At 55.7% G+C, this 20723-nt stretch overlaps 7 protein-coding genes across 7 annotated transcripts in view; 4 read left to right on the top strand and 3 right to left on the bottom strand.

The window, feature by feature from the left end:
* CHGG_09201 (uncharacterized protein) overlaps nt 1-224 on the top strand; it is a gene marked incomplete at both ends in the record, with an annotated part of 439 nt that extends 215 nt beyond the window's left edge. The window contains one exon of the mRNA XM_001227127.1: nt 145-224. Within this exon, the coding sequence (XP_001227128.1) occupies nt 145-224 (80 nt within the window). The remainder of the gene's footprint in view (nt 1-144) is intronic.
* A 530-nt stretch (nt 225-754) lies between these two features.
* Nucleotides 755-2474, bottom strand: CHGG_09200 (uncharacterized protein; the record flags this gene model as incomplete). The annotated part of the gene is made up of 2 exons (XM_001227126.1): nt 755-2196; nt 2357-2474. The coding sequence occupies 2 exons, from the start codon at nt 2472-2474 to the stop codon at nt 755-757; spliced, it is 1560 nt and encodes a 519-aa protein (XP_001227127.1).
* A 937-nt stretch (nt 2475-3411) lies between these two features.
* CHGG_09199 (uncharacterized protein) lies at nt 3412-3990 on the top strand (the record flags this gene model as incomplete). The annotated part of the gene is made up of 3 exons (XM_001227125.1): nt 3412-3469; nt 3581-3860; nt 3918-3990. 3 exons carry the CDS (start codon nt 3412-3414, stop codon nt 3988-3990), a joined length of 411 nt encoding a protein of 136 aa, XP_001227126.1.
* A 310-nt stretch (nt 3991-4300) lies between these two features.
* On the bottom strand, nt 4301-5361 carry CHGG_09198 (uncharacterized protein; the record flags this gene model as incomplete). The annotated part of the gene is made up of 2 exons (XM_001227124.1): nt 4301-4366; nt 4576-5361. The coding sequence occupies 2 exons, from the start codon at nt 5359-5361 to the stop codon at nt 4301-4303; spliced, it is 852 nt and encodes a 283-aa protein (XP_001227125.1).
* Nucleotides 5362-6750: 1389 nt separating this feature from the next.
* Nucleotides 6751-9841, top strand: CHGG_09197 (uncharacterized protein; the record flags this gene model as incomplete). Its single annotated transcript, XM_001227123.1, has 2 exons — nt 6751-7681; nt 7743-9841. 2 exons carry the CDS (start codon nt 6751-6753, stop codon nt 9839-9841), a joined length of 3030 nt encoding a protein of 1009 aa, XP_001227124.1.
* Nucleotides 9842-14388: 4547 nt separating this feature from the next.
* On the top strand, nt 14389-15543 carry CHGG_09196 (uncharacterized protein; the record flags this gene model as incomplete). The annotated part of the gene is made up of 2 exons (XM_001227122.1): nt 14389-14750; nt 14814-15543. 2 exons carry the CDS (start codon nt 14389-14391, stop codon nt 15541-15543), a joined length of 1092 nt encoding a protein of 363 aa, XP_001227123.1.
* Nucleotides 15544-16270: 727 nt separating this feature from the next.
* Nucleotides 16271-17439, bottom strand: CHGG_09195 (uncharacterized protein; the record flags this gene model as incomplete). The annotated part of the gene is made up of 3 exons (XM_001227121.1): nt 16271-16296; nt 17136-17157; nt 17221-17439. The coding sequence occupies 3 exons, from the start codon at nt 17437-17439 to the stop codon at nt 16271-16273; spliced, it is 267 nt and encodes an 88-aa protein (XP_001227122.1).
* Between the last annotated feature and the right edge of the window lie 3284 nt (nt 17440-20723).

Here is a 20723-nt window from a genome sequence, read left to right as displayed (position 1 = left end):
GGTATCTGTGGTTTCGAGGGCAGGTAATGTAATACACTGGTGTTCCCCCCCCCCCGCACCCACCCCCTTCACTGCCACCACCTAAATAAAAAGGAAAAGGGCGCAAGAAAGAGAGAAAGAAACAGTGGCTAACGTGGCGCATAGACCGAGACATTCTCGTCCATGACGACACAGCTCAAGGGCTCCGCGAGCCGGCTGGGACGTATGGCGGCGTCGGGGAATAAGGTGGCGGTGTTCAAACTGTCGGGGATCATTATCGGTGTGGTGTTGGTATTGTATTATATGTGGAGGCTGTTTTTCTAGGCGGGCGTTTGAACTGTCGTTTGGCTTTTTTCTGGCTTCACACGAGGTAGCGTAGCGAAGGGGTGATAGGTGGGGGTTGATGTGTTAACAAACGTCGAGGGGCTGGATCGGCCAGTTGCGCAGCGCAGCGCGGTGCGCGAAGATGTATTTGGACATGTATTATGATTTGGTCCGGTTCCGGACCTGGGCATAGCAGGGCGTTGGGCGTGAGTTGTCATCGTCTGGATTCGCTCGATGGCATTGAATAATACGATATCTACATTTCATGGTACGCCATAAATTAGGTATTCTAGCTCATGAAGCCAGTCTTCCGCAACGCAATTCAAGCCGGCCTCCCGTTTTCCTTCGTCCTCGCTATGCGCTTCATGTACATGAGGGCCAAAACAATCGGGCAAGAAACCCTTTTGTTCGAATACCACTACCTCACCCCTATCACGAGCACCATGGGGTCTCACTTCCACACATTCGAAAACAGATCCTCGCCTCCTCCAAACCCGGCCGCCGGTTTATTGTTTGTAGTTGACGTTGTGCTGCTAGTCCACCCACCGAATTCTTCGTCTGCCGCCACCTTGGGCGCAAACCCTCCCGATGAACCAGGAACGATAGGCTGGCTAGCCAGCGACGCCCATCCCATGTCGCTTGATGCCGCAGCTACAGACGGCTTTGCCGGCTCTGGAGAAGCCTTGGGTGCTTCAACTGAAGCCCACGCATTGCCGCCCCAAACGTCCGAACCCCCCCAGCCGCCTCCGTCCAGAGAGCCGAGGGGGTTTGAAGTCGTAGTAGATGTCGTGGCGGGAGGGCTAGGCTTCGGCGGTGCGGCGGACAGGTTGAAGACTGAGGAAGCGGTTGTCGTCGTAGTCGGGGCGAGCGCAGGCTGGGCGACTGGTGCGGGCGGGGAAGATGCCGAGAAGTCAAATAAGTCACCTAGTGCAGAGGAAGCCGGCGCTGGTGAGGGTTTAGGCGCTGCCGCAGGCGAAGCAACGGAACCCCAGCCCGAAGTGCTAGCAGCTGACTGTTTCGGCTGGTGCGAAGCGGCCGCCGGCTTGGAGTCGAAAAAACTGCCGCCACTGAGCGCCGAGAAGGCGGAGCCACTCGATTGAGGAGCAGGGCGGGGGGATCCGAAGGACCCGAGGCCGGAGAAGGCATCGTTTTGGGCTGGTTTGGGAGACGGCGCGCTAGTAAAGCTTAGACTGCTAAAGGCGTCATGGAGCCCGCCCGCTGGGTTCTGCACCTGGCTCATGCCGGTAGGGGAGGATATTCCGCTCAACGAGCCCGACGAAGCATGGGAGACATGTTGCGCAGGTTGCTGGGGTTGGGGCCGCGGGGCGGTCGCGTAAAGGGAGAGGATAGATTGTTTAAGATCCGGACGTGAGTGGCCGCTGCTAGGTGTGCCGGTGGTGCTGGCTGGCCGCGGCGGCGCGGCTGCCTGCCCACCCAAGAAATCGAGCCCGAGCAGTGAGTCCTTTGTACTAGTCGCCTTGGGCGGGGCGGGCCCGGATTTTGGAGGCACTTGCATGGCCGTCGGCCCAGTACTACTGGCCCTCAGCGGCGGTGGTACAGGGGCCGAAATCTGTTCCCCTCCGATAAGATCGGCTTGAGGGGCTGCTGACCGGCCGACGGATGCTTTGCGGACGGATTCCCGGCGTTCCACGTTTTGCTTCTCCTTAACAACGCTCAGTGGTACGTCGTCATCGCCATCTGCGTCGAGTGTCGCGGGGTCTGGGATCGGTCCTTCCATCGCCCATCTCTTCAGCTCGTACTTGGTGCGGATAAAGTTCTCGATCTTGGCTTCGGAGGGGACATGGTTGGCCGCCAGCTTCGCCTCCCAGTACTTGTTTGCGCGCGCATTTCCCCAGTTAAGGATGCTCTGTAGTTGCTCGTCGGTCCATGCGTCTAGGTCGACCGACTTGACTCGGCTGATGTGAGTGCCCATTCCGCGGTGAATGCCCGAGCAACGGATGCACACGAACACGCCTAGGTTCCAACTCGCCCATCTCGGGTCTAGTACGGAGATTGTCAGTGTGCTTCTCGGGGTGCCGTATGAGAAACCTACGTTTATTACGCTTGCAGTCGGCGCAAACTTTGTTAGGCTCTAGTTTCAGGAGGTTCTTGATCGTCGCCTGGTTTTGCGCTGCCCGCTCCGCAGCGGGATTCGGGGGCCGTCGAGACATGAGGAATTTGTGATTGACTGGTGGTGGTGTTGTGGGTTGCTATATGGATGGGACGGAAGGCTGGCGGTACTCGGGACTCGATTTCGAGTTCAGGACAATAGAAGTTAACGGAGGTTGGGTTCACAGATAAAGATGCGGAACAGCGCAACTCGAAACGGGGTGGCGGTGGGGAATTGTCTAACCGAGCCAGAGCCCCAGTTAAATAGATGTGCTTGGTGCATAACTCGAATAGTAGTATATGTAAGTGCAGCCCGCTCCAATGAAGCAGAAACAGATGGCTTTTAGTCTGAGGAATCAGGCGGCAGGAGGTAATCAACTTTTGGGCACTCCATTTTCGTACTTGGGAAGAGTTCTCAATATACGTGCTTGAACTGAGGCAACGGAGGTCTCGAATGTGTGATGTAACATATTGTAAATGTGTGAGAAGTATGAAGTACTTTGTGGATACTGTTATTCCAGTCACGATACTGAGCGTCAAATACCATCAAATGGCGGGGCATTAAATTGCTGCTGTTGACTCGAATCGAAACCTTGGGCAAGAATTCTAGCGGGTATGCTCAACTCCGCCACTCTCTGTGACCGCATTAAGGACATTGATTCCAAACCTCCAATTCCTCAATCCACCCCCCGCCTCACTAGCCGCAATACCCATGATTTGTCACTTCTCGTTCCGCTCTATTTGATGCATTGCCTCAACTAGATTCCATCTTAACCAGAACATATAAACCCCAACTTCTCCGCACCCTCCCTCACCCACAGCTCACCCTCCATGCGCTCGCGATTCTTCCGTATCCTGCTCACCTTCTCCAACCCAATTCGACCCCCTATCTTCCGGGCTACTACTCCCCGGCTTAGAAACACCATTCCTCTAAAATCCATGACGATTCCCTTTTTCAGCGCTCTATTCGGAACCTCGGCCCCATCCTCCAAAAACACCATGACATCATACCCAGACCAGCGAACTCCGGAGGAGTGGCGCGCCGTCTTGAGTCCAGGTAAGCAAATAACTTTTACCCAGCACCCCATTTCACACAACACCCCCACAACAACACCAACAGCACCCAACCCCAGCAACCACCTAAACCCCCATTAACAAAAAAAAACAGAACAATTCCGCATCCTCCGCGAAAAAGGCACCGAGCGCCCCTCCACCGGCATCTACGACCAGCACGCGCCCAGCAGCGGAACCTACGGGTGCGCGGGGTGTGGGGCTGCGCTGTACGAGGCGCGGCACAAGTTCGCGTCTGGGTGCGGGTGGCCGGCCTACTTCGACAGCGTGCCGGGCGCGGTGGTGCGACACGAGGACCGCTCGCTGGGCATGGTGCGCACCGAGATCGTGTGCGCCAACTGCGGGGGCCACCTCGGGCATGTCTTCAAGGGCGAGGGGTATGACACGCCGACGGACGAGCGGCATTGTGTGAATAGTGTGTCGTTGACGTTTAGGGAGGAGGGGGAGGAGGGTGGTGGTGCTGGTAAGGAGGCGGGGGCGGAGGGGAAGGGGGAAAGTAAAGTGTAGGAGCTTGGGAGGGGGTGGGTGAGAAAGGATTGCACTTGTGGGTGCTGATGGGCGGGTTGAGAGTTGTTGGCGCTACTTTGCGGAGTAACAGGAAATGGAGGGGTCCAAGGGTACGTTGAAGATGCCAGGGCGCCATTACGATTCAACTCTGCTGGGTTTACACAACATAAACCTCGATGCCGGTTTTATCATGAGAAACGCAAGCATAGCTGATACCAAGCAACATGGTTTCTACCTCGATTCTCAGATGCGTCTCATATTTTGCGCCGTAGCAGCCACAACTTCTTCCCAGCGCCGTGTAAATTCGTCTTCAAATTTCGACAACACATCCGACAAATCCCTTGATGGTTCCGCTGCTGCCACTTCCTTCTTGGCTCTGTCCATGAATTCGTTCCATATCTTACTTGCTTCACACAGCCCTTGATGCTGAATCTGCGAGCACCGTATGAGCCAGTCATCTTTTGTTTCACCCTCGGTTGGTCGCTCGAAAAGTGTCGGACTTGAACTGAAGAGGAAGGAATCGCCAGTACCTTTCGATGACGGCTCTGGTTGAGAATACCAATGTCTGGTTTTCTCCTCAGTGACATTGAAGAGAAGGGGGCTTTCTTGGTTGCCGTTGAAACTGGTAGACGGGTTTGTGCCTAGAGCGTGATCCGTCGTTCGTAGTCGTCTGGGTCCTGGCCGGTGTTGGGCATTGACCGGAACACGGTTTAGAACACTCGACATCCTACCCGGACTTTGCCACATTTGTTCTGCCTGACTGGGTTTACCCTGATCTTCGGTCCTCGGGTCACCCAGACTGGGTGATCGGGCCTGGTACGGGGACAACTCGTCTGGAAAGCTCGAAGACAATCCTCGCCCCAAATACCTTCCCCTTGTTGCATGGAGAATATCCGCTTTGCTGAGAGTCTTGTCAAAGTGCTTAGAGACTGTGTACATCCCATGGCCGTGGCGCTCGAGGGGTGTGGTAGTCCGTCTTCCCCTCGGCCCGCTGGCAAAAGCAGGCCCAACCTTGCTGAGTTTGTAGATGCCCTCGCCCAGAATTCCAGGTACACCGAGTGTTGTCGCAGGCCGGGATGGTACAGACGCCGGTGACCAAGGGCGCGGGCCCGTTTGGAGGTCTGCGGGCGGCCCTGATGGCTGGCTAGGAGGTCGTTGAAGGTACCCATAGAGATGTCTTTCCGGATACGATGGATATTGGGTTTGTGAGGTTGTCCTGGTAGTCAAACGAGGACCTGTGCTCTCAAACGTTCCTAGGTGGCCGGATTGTCCGTATATTGGTCCCAGGGTCTGGCCCAGCGGTGCCCATGATCCGAAGATAGCTGGCCCAGACATTAACCCATGCCCTTGGCTACCTTCCTCTTTTTCCATGCGGATACCTAGATTGTTAAGTTCTTGTAGGATCGTCTCAAAATCCGCGGCGTTTTGTACAATGATACCAAGCGTTGCGGACACCTAACATGCCGGATGAGCTGGTGGTGGTCCCTCTAAGGTTTCAATAGATAACCGTACTCACATTCTCTTTGTTTTTTGGGTACCGGAAGAGAAGGGAGTGTTTTGAGAAACAACAAGCGATGGAATAGTGAACAGCTGCATCCCCATCCGCTGGAGACGGTTTGAATGCGTCCAGATCCAGCTTCACCTATCGGGTGGTTTCAGCATATTCCTAGGTCCCGAAACAAAACTGGCAAAACTGGCAACGAACTAGTTCATCGGCTTTGTCTTTCACATGTACCATCAAAAAGTAACGCCAAACCGGCACCCGTGGCCGTGATCCAGTGTAGGGCTTGCGGGGGGCAAGCTCGAGCTGCGGCTTGAGTACTAGCTGTGGCTTCTTGTATGCGTTTGGTTTTCCATCAATGCTGATGCTTGTCAAGTCGAACCTCAGGATTGGTCGCCGCGTAGTTGAGGTGTTCTGTGACCGGGGGAGGGGCATTGTCACAGACTTTCCCGGCCACCGACGCGCAGTGGGGACGACTTGATCAGGTTGTTGGGCGTTAAATTGCTAATGATCATAGGTAAAACAAGAATAACAAGAATGTCAAGCATGGTCACAAGTGCAAGTGCCAAAGTGACCAATATTCGTGTTTTGGGAAGGAACCGCCCAGAACCACCTCCCTAATACCCATCCTTGTATTGCAACCATAATATTTGCAGCCAGAGAAACGAAAACTTTTGATTGTGTGATTCGATCATCGAGTTACCTATGTCACTTCAAAGAGAAAACTAGACTCGCTCACAGACCCGGTTCTTGGAGAAGAGTAGAGTATTGAGCTGGTTGTTGGATATTCAGCCTTGGAGCCTCAATATATGGTGTCTAAAGTAGTAAGGTCATCAAAATTGGTGTCAAGCCCTATGTTGCCCTTCAATAAACTAAACTTTGGTATGAGGTGCAAGGAATGCTCATCACAGCTTAAAAACTTAACAAGGGAGCCGTCTAGGGGGTTGCTGGGTTGACATGGAGGTTGGTCAAGCCCAGGTTCCCCATCGCTCACGAAAGTGGTCCGTGCACCACGCTAGGCTGCAAGGCCCACAAGCTTAACACTCGCCAGCAGATCGGAGCCAAAAACCTCCCGCAAACGCCAATCGCAGTTTCGCGTCGCATCGCCAATTCGCAACCGGTGCACCCTCGGTCCATTTCATCCCGGCGCGTCTTGCGAGGAAACACCGCGAACCCGGCCTCACGCCATCTTTCTGCATTCTTGGTTTCACGGTTTAGCCAAAACATCCCCAGCGCCGTGCTGCGCTCAATGCGCCAAAATGGCACCCACCAAGGCGACAGTCGAGCACTCGGTCGATCGAACCCCGGAGTATGAGAAGTTCATCGAAGAATTGCGCGTCTTCCATGAGAAGCGCGGGACGAATTTTGACCCGGAGCCGAAGATGGGCAACTTCACAGTCGACCTACTCAAGCTCTTCAACTACATCATCGAGCATGGCGGTTACGACAAGGTGTCCGACGAGAAGCTCATGTGGCGGAAAATGTGCGAGGGCCTGGGTCTGATGCGGCATAATGCCCCAGCAGATGCCTATACTCTGAAACAAATCTTTTACAAGAACCTGGCCGCATATGAAATCAAAACCGTCCACAACAAGGAGCCCCCCCCGCCTGAGATCCTCGAGTTTACTACAGCCAAGGGAGGGTCTCTGCTCACTCGCACACTGGAGACATTCCAGGCTCGAGCGAAGACAGATAGAGAAGGGTCGACTGAAGATGGCACCCCGAGTAGGGAACGGCGCGCCGAAGAAACCCCCGCCTCCGGCCGGGCCTCGCGTGGCCTGAGAGAAGCACCAGCCCCGAGGGTCATATTCCACCCCGACACCAACTCATCGCGGCAGACCCGGCACGCTTCGGGCCAGCAATCTGGCGCGTCTGGCGCAACTACGCAACCCCAATCTCAACCCCACCAAAATTCGCAATCCCACGGCGGCGCTCCGATCGCGATGCATCAGAACCCCTCCCACCCGGGCCGCGGCGCGCCCTCTGTCGTTTACAATCCTCCGGGGCCCGACATGAGCAACCCGCTCGTGCAAAGCTACCAACCGCAGCCCTCGACCCAGGTGCCGCTGCGTATTGTCGACACCCCCGCGAGCAACCCCGACTTGTTCGCAAGGAAACAGCGGCTCTTGCGGCAGCCGACGGTCCCCACGCCCAACCCAGGGGCTCTCGTTCGGGCGTCTATCCCTCCGGGTCAGTCATCCGGAACTATGTACTGCTACTCTTTGTATCTAGTCGTTCTAACCTAAAATAGGGACTCTCGATGGGCCAAACATTTACGAAAGGTGCCTCTTGGCCCTTCGTTCCAGCATCCAAGCAGAGCAGGCCTTTGGGCTGAATCATCTCGTCAAGATATCATACGAGCGTGGTGATAAGTACAAATTCTCGCAGTTCAGTGGGCTAGCAGAAGGCTTGACTGAATTTGCCCTTGGCGTCGGGAACATGTTCTATGAAGTCGAGTGGGCCATTTCCAACGACCCCGATTTTGACGACGGCGAGATCGGTGAGCTTGACGGTCTTAATGGCACAGCCGACATCCTCGAGAGGATTGCTCAGCTCAAGCCCAAGGACGTGCAAGACAATTTTCAACCAGCCGAATTCACAGACCAACTGATGCTGGTCACTGAGGCTGTCTTGACCATCCGAAACATGGTCATGTTGCCCGAGAACGCCTGGTTTATCGCCGACTACCCGCCTGTGAAGGATCTTCTTTGTATCCTGCTCCATCTCCCGGCGATGGACGTGGCCGTGGAACTCAAGCATTCCGCTCTCGACATTGCGGAACAAATTACCCCTTATCTCATCCTCGACTCCGAGGACCCGCTTTATCAAACACTCCTCATGCAACTTCGGTCGTCGGATCGCGGCATCATTCTCACCGCGCTCCGCGCTATTAGCCGCATCGCCATGAACCACCCAACCGAGACAAATAAACTAGGGGACGTCCCGGCTACTACCCTACAATGCCTTATGGACTGGCTGATGCTCAACGACGACGAGCTTGTGGATGCCTGTCTGGACTTTTTGTATCAGTACACGGCCGTTGTCCCTAACCTGGACGTGATGCTGGAGGGGACTAAGGTCGAGCACCTTGTGGTACACCTTGTCCGGCTGCTTTCGCACGGCGCCAAGCGCTACCAACGAGATATTGTCGTCAGCGAGGCGCGCCTTGTCTACGAGCCCGCCGCGGAGCAGGTCGTCCCGATTCCTAGAGACCTGCAAGAGCGGCTTCTCGCCATGGAAGAGCCCGAGCGCTGCTTTGCGTGGCTTCGCTGCTTCTTCGAGGAGGATCCGGAAGCCCAAATCACGCAAATTGCCATCTGGCAAGCGTACAATGCGTCATTCCTCGAATCTATTAAGAGGATGGGCCGTACCATGATCAATGCGCCCGAGTTCATTAGACACATCAGCACGGTATATTCGAACGCCGGCGCGCAGGTTATTCGCGAGGCCAACGGGGAGTCGCAGAAGTTCATTATGCGTGGCATCCGCCCCCGGGTCTTCCCCGTGACCACCGACGGCCGTGGCTACTTCCAATGCCAATGGCAGCGCGCGCCGGGCCAGCACATCAAGTGCGGAACCTGGAACATCAGCACCGAAAAGATGTGGGAGCATATCCTCACCGACCACCTCAACGAAACCCCCGGAGAAGACGGCAAATACCAAAACCGCGAAGCGACCTACCTCTGCACCTGGGACGGCTGCACCAAATACCACAAGCCAACCCAACTCCACCTCACCCAGTTCATGGCCCACCTCAAAACCCACCTCAAAGCCGAAGAAGCCGACCGCGCCGCCGCCGCCGCACAGCAACAACAAGCCGAGCTCCCATCCAGCTCCCACGGAAGCGGCAGCGGCAGCGGCGCCAGCGTCAACGGATCCCCCTCCAAACGCGGCTCCACTTCCTCTGCCAGCGGCGGCGGCGGCAATAGCAGCCGGGCGCGCGTGGTGCGCCCCCAAAAGACCATCACGCTGACCTACGAGGACACGGCGTCGGTGCGCGACGAGCGCAACGCCAACGCCCCGCCCCAGGCCGCCGGCATCCCGCTGTCGGCGGCGCTCATCCTGCGCAACATTGCGCGGAATGTGGTCAAGACGGTGGCGGAGGAGCAGTTGGTGAAGAAGGTGAAGGAGGCGGGGGCGGATGGTGGTAGTGGTAATGGTGGTGGTGGTGGTGGTGGTGGTGGTGAGGGTCCGGGCGGTGAGGATGGTGGCTGGAATGAGCGCCTGTTCCGGCCGGTCATGCCCCGCTTGTGGGAGGTCTTCACGGAGAACCGTGTGCTGGCGCCGTATGTGACCAGCTTGTTCCAGCTGCTGGAGAAGGAGCGGGTTGGGTTCGCTTTTCATGATTAGATTGGCAACTGCCGCTCTCGCAATCTTCCCTTGGTCTTTTGAAGTGGAGCACTCTGCGGTTGATGTCTGCTGATGGATGAGCTGCGACGGGGTGGGCGGGAGGTGGGAGGAGATGTGTGTGGCGTGATGTGTGGGTGCTTGGTGGAGGAGGATGGGAGTTATGGTGGGTACCGCGGTACACTTTTTGGGCAGCCCTTTTCCAGAGGGAGCAATTGGTGCGGCAAGGAAAGGGAAGAAAGGAAAGCGGGCGCGGATCTATGACCGCTGTGTCGGTCCTGTTTCATTGGTATGTATGTACAAGTAATACCCTTCCTTTGCCTGGAGTTTATCGGGATCGGCGGGGAGGGAGGGGGGCAAAGTACGCTCTGTATGGTACGCTTTGTATGGAATTGATGATCATTGTTCCAAATTGTGGTTCGTTCATGACTAAGTGTTGGCCAGCAGCTAGTTATGGGTCGGTAACAATGTTTTGTCGGGCTGCGCAAGTCCTGGGCAACTTTTTGTGTGTGGATGTCGGGAAAGACAAACACACGGGGCACAATCGATCGGAAATCCGTTTTCTGGAACTCTACACCACACGACAGGGGACAGGGCAGCATTTTGGGGTTTACGGGTCACGTCACGATACCTACCCCGGAGGACGACCCCATTGACCGTTATTCTGTCTGGGGCTCGATCCAATTCCCGAACCCGAGCAATTGATCGGGGCGAACCGGCCGAACCCGACAATCTAACGTCGAGCGGACTGGCCTGGGCTGGCCTGGCTGGCGTAGCAGCGGGGGCCACCCATGGCCGATGACGCGTGGCGGAAAGCGGGACGGGAGGGAAACAAGAAACATCGTGAAGTGGGAAATTTGCGGCACCTCGCGTAGGGCTGCATGCTGCGGGCACAAGCGCAAGCGGAAACATTATGCTGTGGTCCAAGCTTTTCGCTGGGGGCCAGGGGGTGGTTTTTGTGCGGTCGATCCCGGGTGGCGAAATTTGAGGCCATCGTGAGATCTGGGGAGCAGGGCCTCACGATTGGTGTTACCGGCGGGCTGGGACAAGGTGTGGCGGCTCGCTTGGATCTGTGGCCCGTTCCTTGGCATTTTTTGTGTTTGGGGTCGAGATCATCGGATGATCCGCTGCTTGCGCGCCCTCAAACTATTCTTGACGAGGTCGAATATGCCACAATAGAAATGAAGAGTTCCAGGAGTTTAGGAGGGCAAAGGTGAGCTGTCCGAGTGGGGGAGTCCATCCCCCCTATTTTCCCAACTTCCTGTGTCAGGCCTGGTTCTCATCCGCCGGGGGATGTGAAGATGCTCTGGTTCCGAACATCTACGACCCACTCGTGTCGAAGGAGAGTGGGTCAGCCAGCCGACATACTGGAACACGGGTTGACACGGGGCGACACGGGATGAGGGAACGGGAGCGAGGAGCGGCTCCGTGGGGGGAAGGGATTGGGGATGTCCCCCATCGCCGGTCTGGGAGTTGATGAATTGTTCGACATTGAAGTGGGTTGGGGTGGACTTTCGTCAAGGATACTATCTCCGGCTCAATGCTGATCCATTCAGAGCGGTGGAGGGAATAGAAATTTCCAGTTGAAACGAGTCAAACAAAACCCTCAAGATAGGAGGATTGGTGGAGCAGGTGACCAAGAGTTGCGTGGGAGGAGCGGGGTGTCCGACGCCGTCTCGCGTCGTTGGCAACTTTGACAAGGTGGTTGGACAGCATGGAGAGCGGCTATCTGTCCTCTCCGAAGTCACTGTTGGTGTTCTTCGCCACCATTTGTGACTTTGCGGTGTTGCTCCGATGAGCGGCAAAGGGATCGGCGTCTTGTCCGAAGCGATTGGGGATTTTGATACAGATGCAGGATGCTCCCATGGGTTGCAGTCGCGCGCATGGGTGCCGGACAAGTCCCGCGGTCGAAGCTTGCCACCCTGGTCTTGCATATATGGAGACTGTTCCAGAGCTCCCTGGCACTGCCCCTGATTTCCGACAGTCAACTGCGCCCGGGATTCGGGAACCAGGCTGTCCAGGTGGCCACATGACCACCAAACTTTTTCTTCCTGCCGCTGACGTGCAGGGAGACCTGGATACCTCGAGGTACGTACCGACCAGGGAGCCAACCCATGAGACCGACATGTTGTGGGGGAACGCATCAAACCCAATGGCTGGTTTATCGCTGGTGAGATCTCTGTGCTGCAATTGGCATTGGCATTGGCATTGGCATACTTCGTTGTCAGAAATTGTTAGTGTTTCGTTCTTGGGCGTGACTCGGTGGTCGGTGACTTGCCCGGTTCCCCAATCCAGTCCATCGCGGTTGTAACATTCAATCTGTGTCATGGATGATTGAAAGTTAAGGGAGGGGGTATGCACAGAATCTAACCTCAACCCGTCACGGCAGGCCAAGTCGTCGCGTCGCTGAACCGCTGAACACGAAACACCTAGCTACGAAGTACTTCGTACCTCCAACACCATTGTACAGTAGAATGGATGCGACGTGTTGAGGGGAGCTCGGTGAGCCGCAGGACGAGCCGCGGCCGCCTTCGGGAATGCCACCTGCCTTTGCCACTAATGCAATTGTCGAAAGAGACGCGTCTCAAGTGTATGCAGGGGATTCGGACAGCACATACAGAAGCTCACCGCTCCGATGGTCTCGATGGGGGGAAACAGCAAAGAGAGCGTTCCCGTTGGTCGGTGTTACAGAGAGAAGGCACCGGTGAGAGGGAAGGATGGGAATTGCGAGATTCTGGACCCCCCACGCGGTGCATCTATCAGATTTCTTTCGCCAAGCTAACGGGCGAGGCTTCTGCACTGCAACCCCATGCGCCGGCTGCGGGGCAGGATGGGCTGACAGGGGACCCCGCTTAACCTTGGCACATCCATCTCTCGGTCACTCGAGTTCGACCCAGAGCTCCCCGCCAGAACACCATGGATTCTCCGAGAGACAGCCATGTCTGCATGCATGGATTTTGCCTTTGGAACCTCGAACATGGGCAAACTCAACCATGACGGCCCGCGACAGGGTCGGATCAGGGATCCGGTGTCATGTTACTGATCAACCAAAACAAAAAACCCACAACGAAATCTCTGTTTCTCTCGGAGATGCAAGCTCCCTTGAAAGCGCGAGGCGGAGATTGACTGATCGCCCTACCGCCATGTCAATTGTCGCGCTCCACTTCCCCAGTTGAGTTAAGCAAGAGGAGTACCAATGTAAAAACGCCAGATTATAGCTAGCAGATATTTACCCGTTTGGCAAGGATGGAGTACAGGCGCGCAAGCCCGGCTGGTTTCCGCGGCCGCCACGCCAGCTTTTGGAACACCGCACGCCTGCGGCGTGGGTGGTGAAAATTGAGGTTGGTCTTGTGACTCCCTCTCAATCTCTTGGTCCCACAGACACACCTCACCGCCCGATCCTGATGTGTCGGGATGTTCGGACGGATTACCTTAGGGGTAATCTTGCAAAAGACTTTCCAGATATAAATACGAGACCAGAGCCAGCTGGAGCGCGTCCAAACTGTGTAGACAACTTGAACATCAGACGAAGTCATCGCATTTCAGCCCAACACACGAAGACAGCAACAGAAAGTAACACTGAGAAATCTCCTCAAGGTATGTGGACCCATGAGCCTAGTTTGTTGTTGGTCGAAGTCTACGGTGTCCGGGTTGGGCGTGCAAGGTGTGCGGCGGTTCGACTGAACTTTTGACGCCATCGAGCTGTGGAGATGGAAGATGCCACTTCGGGCTTCCCGCTCCCCGCAAAACTGGGATGGTGGACAGCAGTTCGAGTGTTGGAAACATGCGGAACCCACGCTGACCTTGCTTTCGGGCCAGCCGTTTCTTGGTTTCTCGTTCCCACGACTCAATCGTCGACTAAAATAATCGTATCCGCCCGTGTCCGCCGGCATTTGCCAACCGATAGTGCAGTCTGCAGCAGTGTGCGTGGAACCCGCAGATCCACAGCCCCAGGCTTGCATTGCATCAAAAAAGAGCGATCTCGACTCGAAACCGCCACCGTTCTGGACCCCGCCGGCCATTTTGCCTCATCCAAACTCCGCCATTGTTTCCGGTCCCCTGAGTACCTGAGCTAGCCGCCTCAAACGACCAGGAACATCAGTTCCGACATTCGCCTTCCAAACAACAGCCTACTCCCTATAAATATCGAGAGCCTGACGGTCGCCCATTGCTGTCAGGTTTCTGCTTCTCCAGTGTAGTTTTGAGGTCGCTATTGAGGAGCCTTGGTACCTTTGACGTACCCTGAAACCCACCGCCCACTTACACGCAATTCCCTCCCTTTTTTTCTGGCACCTCCCCAGAATTACCAACACCGCACTTCACAATCGTGCAAGTTTGGAACGGCCACACCTTTTCATCCCGACTGGTCGTTTGTTTTTTTGGCTCACGCTAAAGAACCGCGACCTATCTCAACCCCGCCATTCTCAGCCACTCACGTCAACCCATTCTCTTTTGAGACCACTCTTTCAACAAGTCGATCCGACTTTTGAAATTTGATCACCTCCGTTCAAACACTTCAAACAAATCTAAACTCAACAATCCACATCACAATGGCCTTTTCGCGCACTGCTCGCCTGGCTCCCCGCCTCACCGCCGTCTCTCGGCCTGCCTTTGCCCGTGCTGGGCTCTCGGTCTCTCAGCGAGCTGCCTTTTCCGTCTCGGCTCGCCACATGAAATCCGAGGTCATTAAGGAGACCGAGGTTCCTGTCACGGTGTACAGCCCCGACCACAAGGGCGTCGCCACTAGCAACTCCGACCACTTCAGCATTCCCGTTAAGAACGGTGCCGTTGCCCCCGAGGTTAATGCCGAGGAGGAGGATGCTGTCCACCCGCTGCATGATAAGGTCTACAGGCAGATGCCCCGCACCCTCCAAAAGATGAGCGTTCACGGCAAGGTCATCATCATCACTGGGTAAGACATCTCAAAGAAGTCACGAAACAAAGAACCAAGAACAAGTCACTAACCAATCATTAGTGGTGCTCGTGGTCTCGGCAACCATATGGCTCGTGCCTGCGCCGAGGCCGGTGCCAAGGCTATCGCCATCTTCGACGCGAACCAAGACCTCGGTGACGAGTCTGCCGCTGAGCTGCACCAGAAGACTGGCCTCCCGGTTTCCTTCTTCAAGGTCGATGTTCGTGATGGTAGCGCGATTGACGCCGCTGTCCAGAACGTTGTCGACCTTTATGGTGCTCCCGACGTCCTCGTCAACTCGGCTGGTATTGCCGACTCCAACATCAAGGCTGAGACTTATGACCCGGCTATGTTCCGCCGTCTGATCGACATCAACCTCACTGGTTCTTTCCTCATGTCCCAGTCTGTCGGTCGCGCCATGATGGCCGCTGGCAAGCCGGGCTCCATCATCCTGGTCGCCTCCATGTCTGGCTCCATCGTCAACTACCCCCAGGAGCAGTCGTGCTACAACGCCTCCAAGGCGGGTGTCATTCAGCTCGGCAAGTCGCTCGGTGCTGAGTGGGCCAAGCACGGCATCCGTGTTAACTGCATCTCGCCCGGCTACATGGACACTGCCCTCAACAAGGTCCCTGCCCTGGACGCCCAGAAGAAGATCTGGAAGTCGCTCACTCCCCAGGACCGCCTCGGCAACGTGGACGACCTCAACGGTCTCTGCGTCTTCCTGGCTTCTGACGCCTCCGGCTTCATGACCGGCTCCAACGTCATCATCGACGGTGGCTACACGCTTTACTAAGTGTTACATACGGGACACAAGGATTGGAATGCATGGCTCTGCGGGATACCCTATAGACGGCTTATGGATTTGGTGGTTTCGCACATGGGAGGAAGGACACAGCGATCTAATGGATCTCGAGAGAAGGGTAGTTGGTGCTGGGCAGCCGTGACCTTTTACTATCTTCGGGTTTTTCATCTTCTGGCTGGTGCTTGGTTTCACTTGGCTTCTGGGTTGGCGGCGTACGGCGAGGTTCCGGAAGAAACCGTTTCCTTCGGTCATGGTTGAGGAGCATAAAACTGGTTCACATATTCTAATGAAATTGAGGCACGGAATTGATTCCTCACCTACATAACTTCCAACTTTGACTCTGTTTGCCTGTGGTTTGATAACACGGGCTCTACACGTAAGGGACGCGTTTCTCACACCTCCCCGCGTTCTTTCTCAATTCCTAAGTTGCCCAAGACAACAAACCTTGTGCTCAAAACAAGTCAAGCTCACAAAATAGAACTTTGGTTTTTTTTAACCAAACAGAATCACATCAAAAGCTTGCCCACATGTTGCTCATCAAAGTGACTTCGCACAACCTCAGAAACTTATTGTGACTAATTTCCTTCAGCCTCTTTCAAGTGATCGGTACCTTGGTACGTAAAGAACCCACCACCTCTGATCCTCTTAAATCCCGCACCGATCCTTTCATATCCATCCATAACTCAAACACCAAACAATAAACCGGCTCAAACCTTGTCTAGCCGTCAACACACGCAAGAAGAGCTGGGACAAAAAAAAGCAAGTTAATTCTCGCCGTGCCAACCCTCTCAAACATGATGCTCCCATCCCCCAACAGTGGGGAACGTAACAGAAGGGAGAAAGGGAGCAAAATAACTTTTAAACGACACCATGCAGTACCAGTCAGCCTCTTGCTATGGCTGCTTGTAGTTTTATGGAGGCCGATCCCTCCATGGTCGACAGGTATGATATGCTCGCTGCTACTGGCATCATGCTCTGAAGTAAAGAATGAAAAATAGAATAAAACCTGACAACTTCATTAGCCCACACACATCTTTTCCCGATGGAGATCGACCGGTCAATGAAAGCAAAAAACGCGGAAAAGCAAAAAGAGAAAAAGAGACCGTCCACCAGAGGTCAGTTTTATTTCGATGTCAGGTCTGATGTAGAACTGAGATAAAACCTGGGTGAAGAAAACAGAAAATCGGGCTCAGAGAGTAAAGAGATCGCAAAATGATGCACAATGCCCGCCTTGCCTGTCCGCCTGCCTGCCTGCCTGCCCTGAGAGTTGAGTAAAATGGTAAGAAAAATAAAGGCTTTGATGGGGCAGCACGAGATCCCTTGCTTGATGACCAAAAAAATGCAATGCACCCATGGTAACATAGACCAGAAGGGTAGAAAGCCAGATAAACATTGCTGGTTGATACGCCGACGCCTCGATCGAAAATAGGCGGGAAGGGCTAGCTTAACAACTAGAGCCTATCAATGCCCCTTGCGGGCCTTCTCCTGTGCCCTGGCTTCCCTCGCGGCCCGGACCAAGGGTGCGAGTGTGGAGAGGTCGACGCATGTCTTCATGAATTCGTGCTGTACAGAGGTTAGCATACCTTGGAGTGGTAGGAAGTGGCCCTAAAAATGTGTGGAACATACCCTCAAAAGATCGTGCGCGCTAGCCCTCTTCTCCGGGTCGACCTTGAGCGCAAAGTACAAGAAGTCGCGGAACACAGGGGAAAGGTCCTGCTCGTTCTTGATTTGTGGCGTACCGTTCGTAGCGATCAGCCACAGAGCGCGCAGCGGCGACTCGGTTAGGTAGGGTGGCTCGCCCTCGATCATCTCGATGGCCATGATGCCCAACGACCAGATGTCCACCTTGCGGCCGTACTCCTTCCGAGTAACCACCTCCGGCGCCATCCAATACGGCGTGCCAACCATGGTTGTACGCTTGTTTTGCGCCTCGTTGATCGTCGCACAGAACCCGAAATCGGCTGTGGGGGAGGGGGACAGGTTAGCTCAAGGTTACCAGCGGCAAGGAAATAGAGAAAGAGAGAGAGGAAAAAAGAATTTGGAGTGCAAAACTTACTCAGCTTGATGTTGCCCTCCATACTGAGCAGGATATTGTCCGACTTGATGTCTCGGTGGATGACACCCTTGGAATGCAAGTGCTGCAGGCCGCGGAGGGTTTCTCGGCAGACCGAGGCAATCTGCCCCTCGGTCATGATATTAAACGTCACGACGTCGGTCAAGCTGCCGCCCTCCATAAACTCCATGACCACCCACAATTCCCCCCCACACAGGTAGCTGTCAATAAAGTTAACAATGTTGGGATGTGAGCTCTCCTTCATGACCAAAATCTCGTTGATGATGAGGTCCTTCTTGGGTTGCTGTTCTAGGTTCATCTGCTTGATAGCCACCAGCCGGTTGGTCCCCCTCTCGTGGCCCGTGTACACGCCGCCGGACGCTCCCTGGCCGATTTTGGTAAAACCTCGGTAGACTTCCCGCGGGTCGCCCTCGGAACATATCCTCTTCAGGGCGGCGACCACGTCAACACCGTTGCTCTGTCGTGGTCTGTGCCGCGGCCTCGAGCCTGGTTGCGCAACCCTCGCTTGCTGTGTTGGTGGTACCCGGTTAGGCCCATTCGGGTCTCCTTGCTGCTGTTGGTGCTGTTGTTGCTGCAGCAGCTGCTGCTGCAGGTGTGGGTGCTGCGAAGCCGGCGGGGTCGGCTGCTGCCGCTTGCTCGCTTGGCGTCCTAGCTGGCCGCTCATGGCCGCCTGCGCCTGTGCCATTGCCTGCTCCTGCTGTTGTTGCAGAAGTTGCTGCTGGTACATCGCCTGTTGGTTGGCCGGCGGTGAGGTGACCGAGGGAGATAGTTGGGAACCCAAATAAGGCGATGCGCCATTTGCTCGAGAGTTGGACCGTGACCTATGCTCTTCTGGCAACATCGGCGCGTTGTCTTTGGGGGGGAGGTAGGAGGGTGAGACGTCATCGCCTGGCGGGGCCATGCCAATTCCCGAATCCATTGTCGGGTACGCTGGCTGTGTCCTCGTTGATAGGCTCGTTGGGGGTTTGGGCGCGGGCCGGCTGGGCATGAGATTGATGTCCTTACCCGACATGAGGTGGCCTTTAGGGACTGGTGGTGGTGCGCGTGGGTTCTCAAAGCTGCCCTCGTGGCCGACGTTAGGGAACCTCGGACTTGCGGGCGGACTGATCAAGGGGGACATGGCGCCATAACCAGATTGTAGTAGGCCCGGGGAAGGGTGAGCAGTCGCGGGCGACGGGGTGGTGGCCAGACCCCGGTAGTCCGCCCGGGCGTCGTGGAATTTCTCCAATGACTGGTCCTCCTGCGGTCGTTCTTGGGTTTCTTTATAGAATGTCAAGACGTCGACGAGGATTTGAGGATGTTCTCGCGTGTCCTTCTCGGTGATGCCGCTCTCATTAATCAGTCGTTGCCATTCTTTTGGTAGCCCCTGTTGGTTAGGTTAGCATAGACGGCAAACATGATTACAACATCCGGTAATCCCATACTGTAAACTGGCCCGTGGTGCTATCATATCCGACGTGTGTTACGTGCACCGGGTTCTCAGGTGCAGAGATGAGCGGCTTCTTTGGTGACCCCACCAAGCTGTTCATGAAACCGGAGAAGCCCGATTTCTTCCTGAGCATGCTGGGGATCTTGCTCTCCTTCGTTTCGTCGGAGTAGCGTTTGTGGAGGCCGGCGCTGTCGGATTTGAGCACCCCCCCCTTCTCGTTTAGAATCGGCAGGTCGCCAGCCGGGTAGGTTGCCGACTGGCGGAGCGGCGGCGGGGAGTGTCCCATGGTTCGCGTCCCGGGATCCGCGCGGGGTGGTTGCTGAAGTGTAAGTCGAGGCGGGGATTGGTGGCCGGGTCTGTGATTGTAGTTGTAGTTGTGGTTGCCGTTGTGTTGGTTGTTGTTATTGTTGGTGTTGTGGATGTCGCTGTTGTTGTGGTTGTGCTCGCTGCTATTGTTGAGGTTGCTTGGAGTGGGGGACTTCGTGGCGGCAATGCGGTCGAGGATTGCCGTGCCGTCAAAGGGAGCGCCAATTAACTCGTCCGAAGTCTTGGAGCTGAGGGGTTGAAGGATGTCCCCCGGGACGGATCGTGGTTGCTGCGCGTCAGCTCGGGTCTGCAGGGAGCGGTAATGGGAGTGCGACGAGGGAGACAGCGCCGCAGGCGTGCCGTCGGGAAGGGTGGATGAGGTGTGTGACCGGCTCGTTGCGAGCGAGAAAGCGGGAGACTGTGCGGCGGGGAAGCGTGGCGAGAAGTCGGTCGCGTTCGAGGCCAGAGTTCTGTTGCCAGTGGGAGCGCTGGGTGCCCGGCGCAAGCTGGTCGAGCTTTGTTTGCTTCCTAGAGATTGGGCGTCAACACGGCCGTCGGACGCAGCGCTGAACCTTGAGCTCGAGTGGTGAGAATGGTAGTGCGCTGCTGCCGTCGGAGGCTTCTTAGTGAGCCTGCGACGCTGAGAGCTAGCGCTGGAGCCACCACTTGCAATCTTTGGACTGTCCATCTCACGGCCCAGGCGCCCGGGAAATGAAGCAAAATAGCAATCAAAAATTTCAACGTACAGTTTGGGAGCCAGACAAAGCAGCCAGATGGGTGCCGGGGTAATTGAGGCACCGAACGAGGGTCGCAGCGAGCAAAATTGCGTTTTCTCTCGCCGTTCGTTGCTCCTGCTTGATCTCGTCCTCTCCTTGGCTCTTCCAGGTTCCGCTTGGCTGCGGTTCGAGATGCCCTGGCCTCTGCACACCGGCCACCTGGGGGGGTGGCATCCAGCGGGGCCCGACCTGATTGGTGCCTGCAAGCTGGATGAAGTCGCAGGGGACTGGCACACACAGTGTGTACTCCGGTTGGCAGGGAACAACCCTTCAAACGGACTGTCGGGACCCGTTGCAACGTTTTTTACGATCTTGTTCTGCACAACATGGAACCGGGAGTGAACATCCTGACATCCAGGTTTTCAAAGAAGGGTGCTTGGGGGTTGTTCAGACGAAGGTTGTTCGGCGGCATCAGATGAACCCCCAAGACCACAAACCGACTGGGAACCGGGTGGAACGGGACTCTACAGTGGACAATGCTCGGGTGTGGGTGTGAGTTCTTGTCGCGCCACTCATCAACTAACTACCTGTCTCATGTCACTGGGTGACTGGTAGTGACTCGGTGGTTAATCACCTCCACTTCGCT

The sequence above is a fragment of the Chaetomium globosum genome, genomic scaffold (assembly GCF_000143365.1).
Source record: "Chaetomium globosum CBS 148.51 scaffold_6 genomic scaffold, whole genome shotgun sequence".
In the NCBI taxonomy this organism is placed as follows: domain Eukaryota; kingdom Fungi; phylum Ascomycota; class Sordariomycetes; order Sordariales; family Chaetomiaceae; genus Chaetomium; species Chaetomium globosum.
Note: the sequence above shows the minus strand (reverse complement) of the source record. Positions and strands in the feature narration are given on the sequence as shown.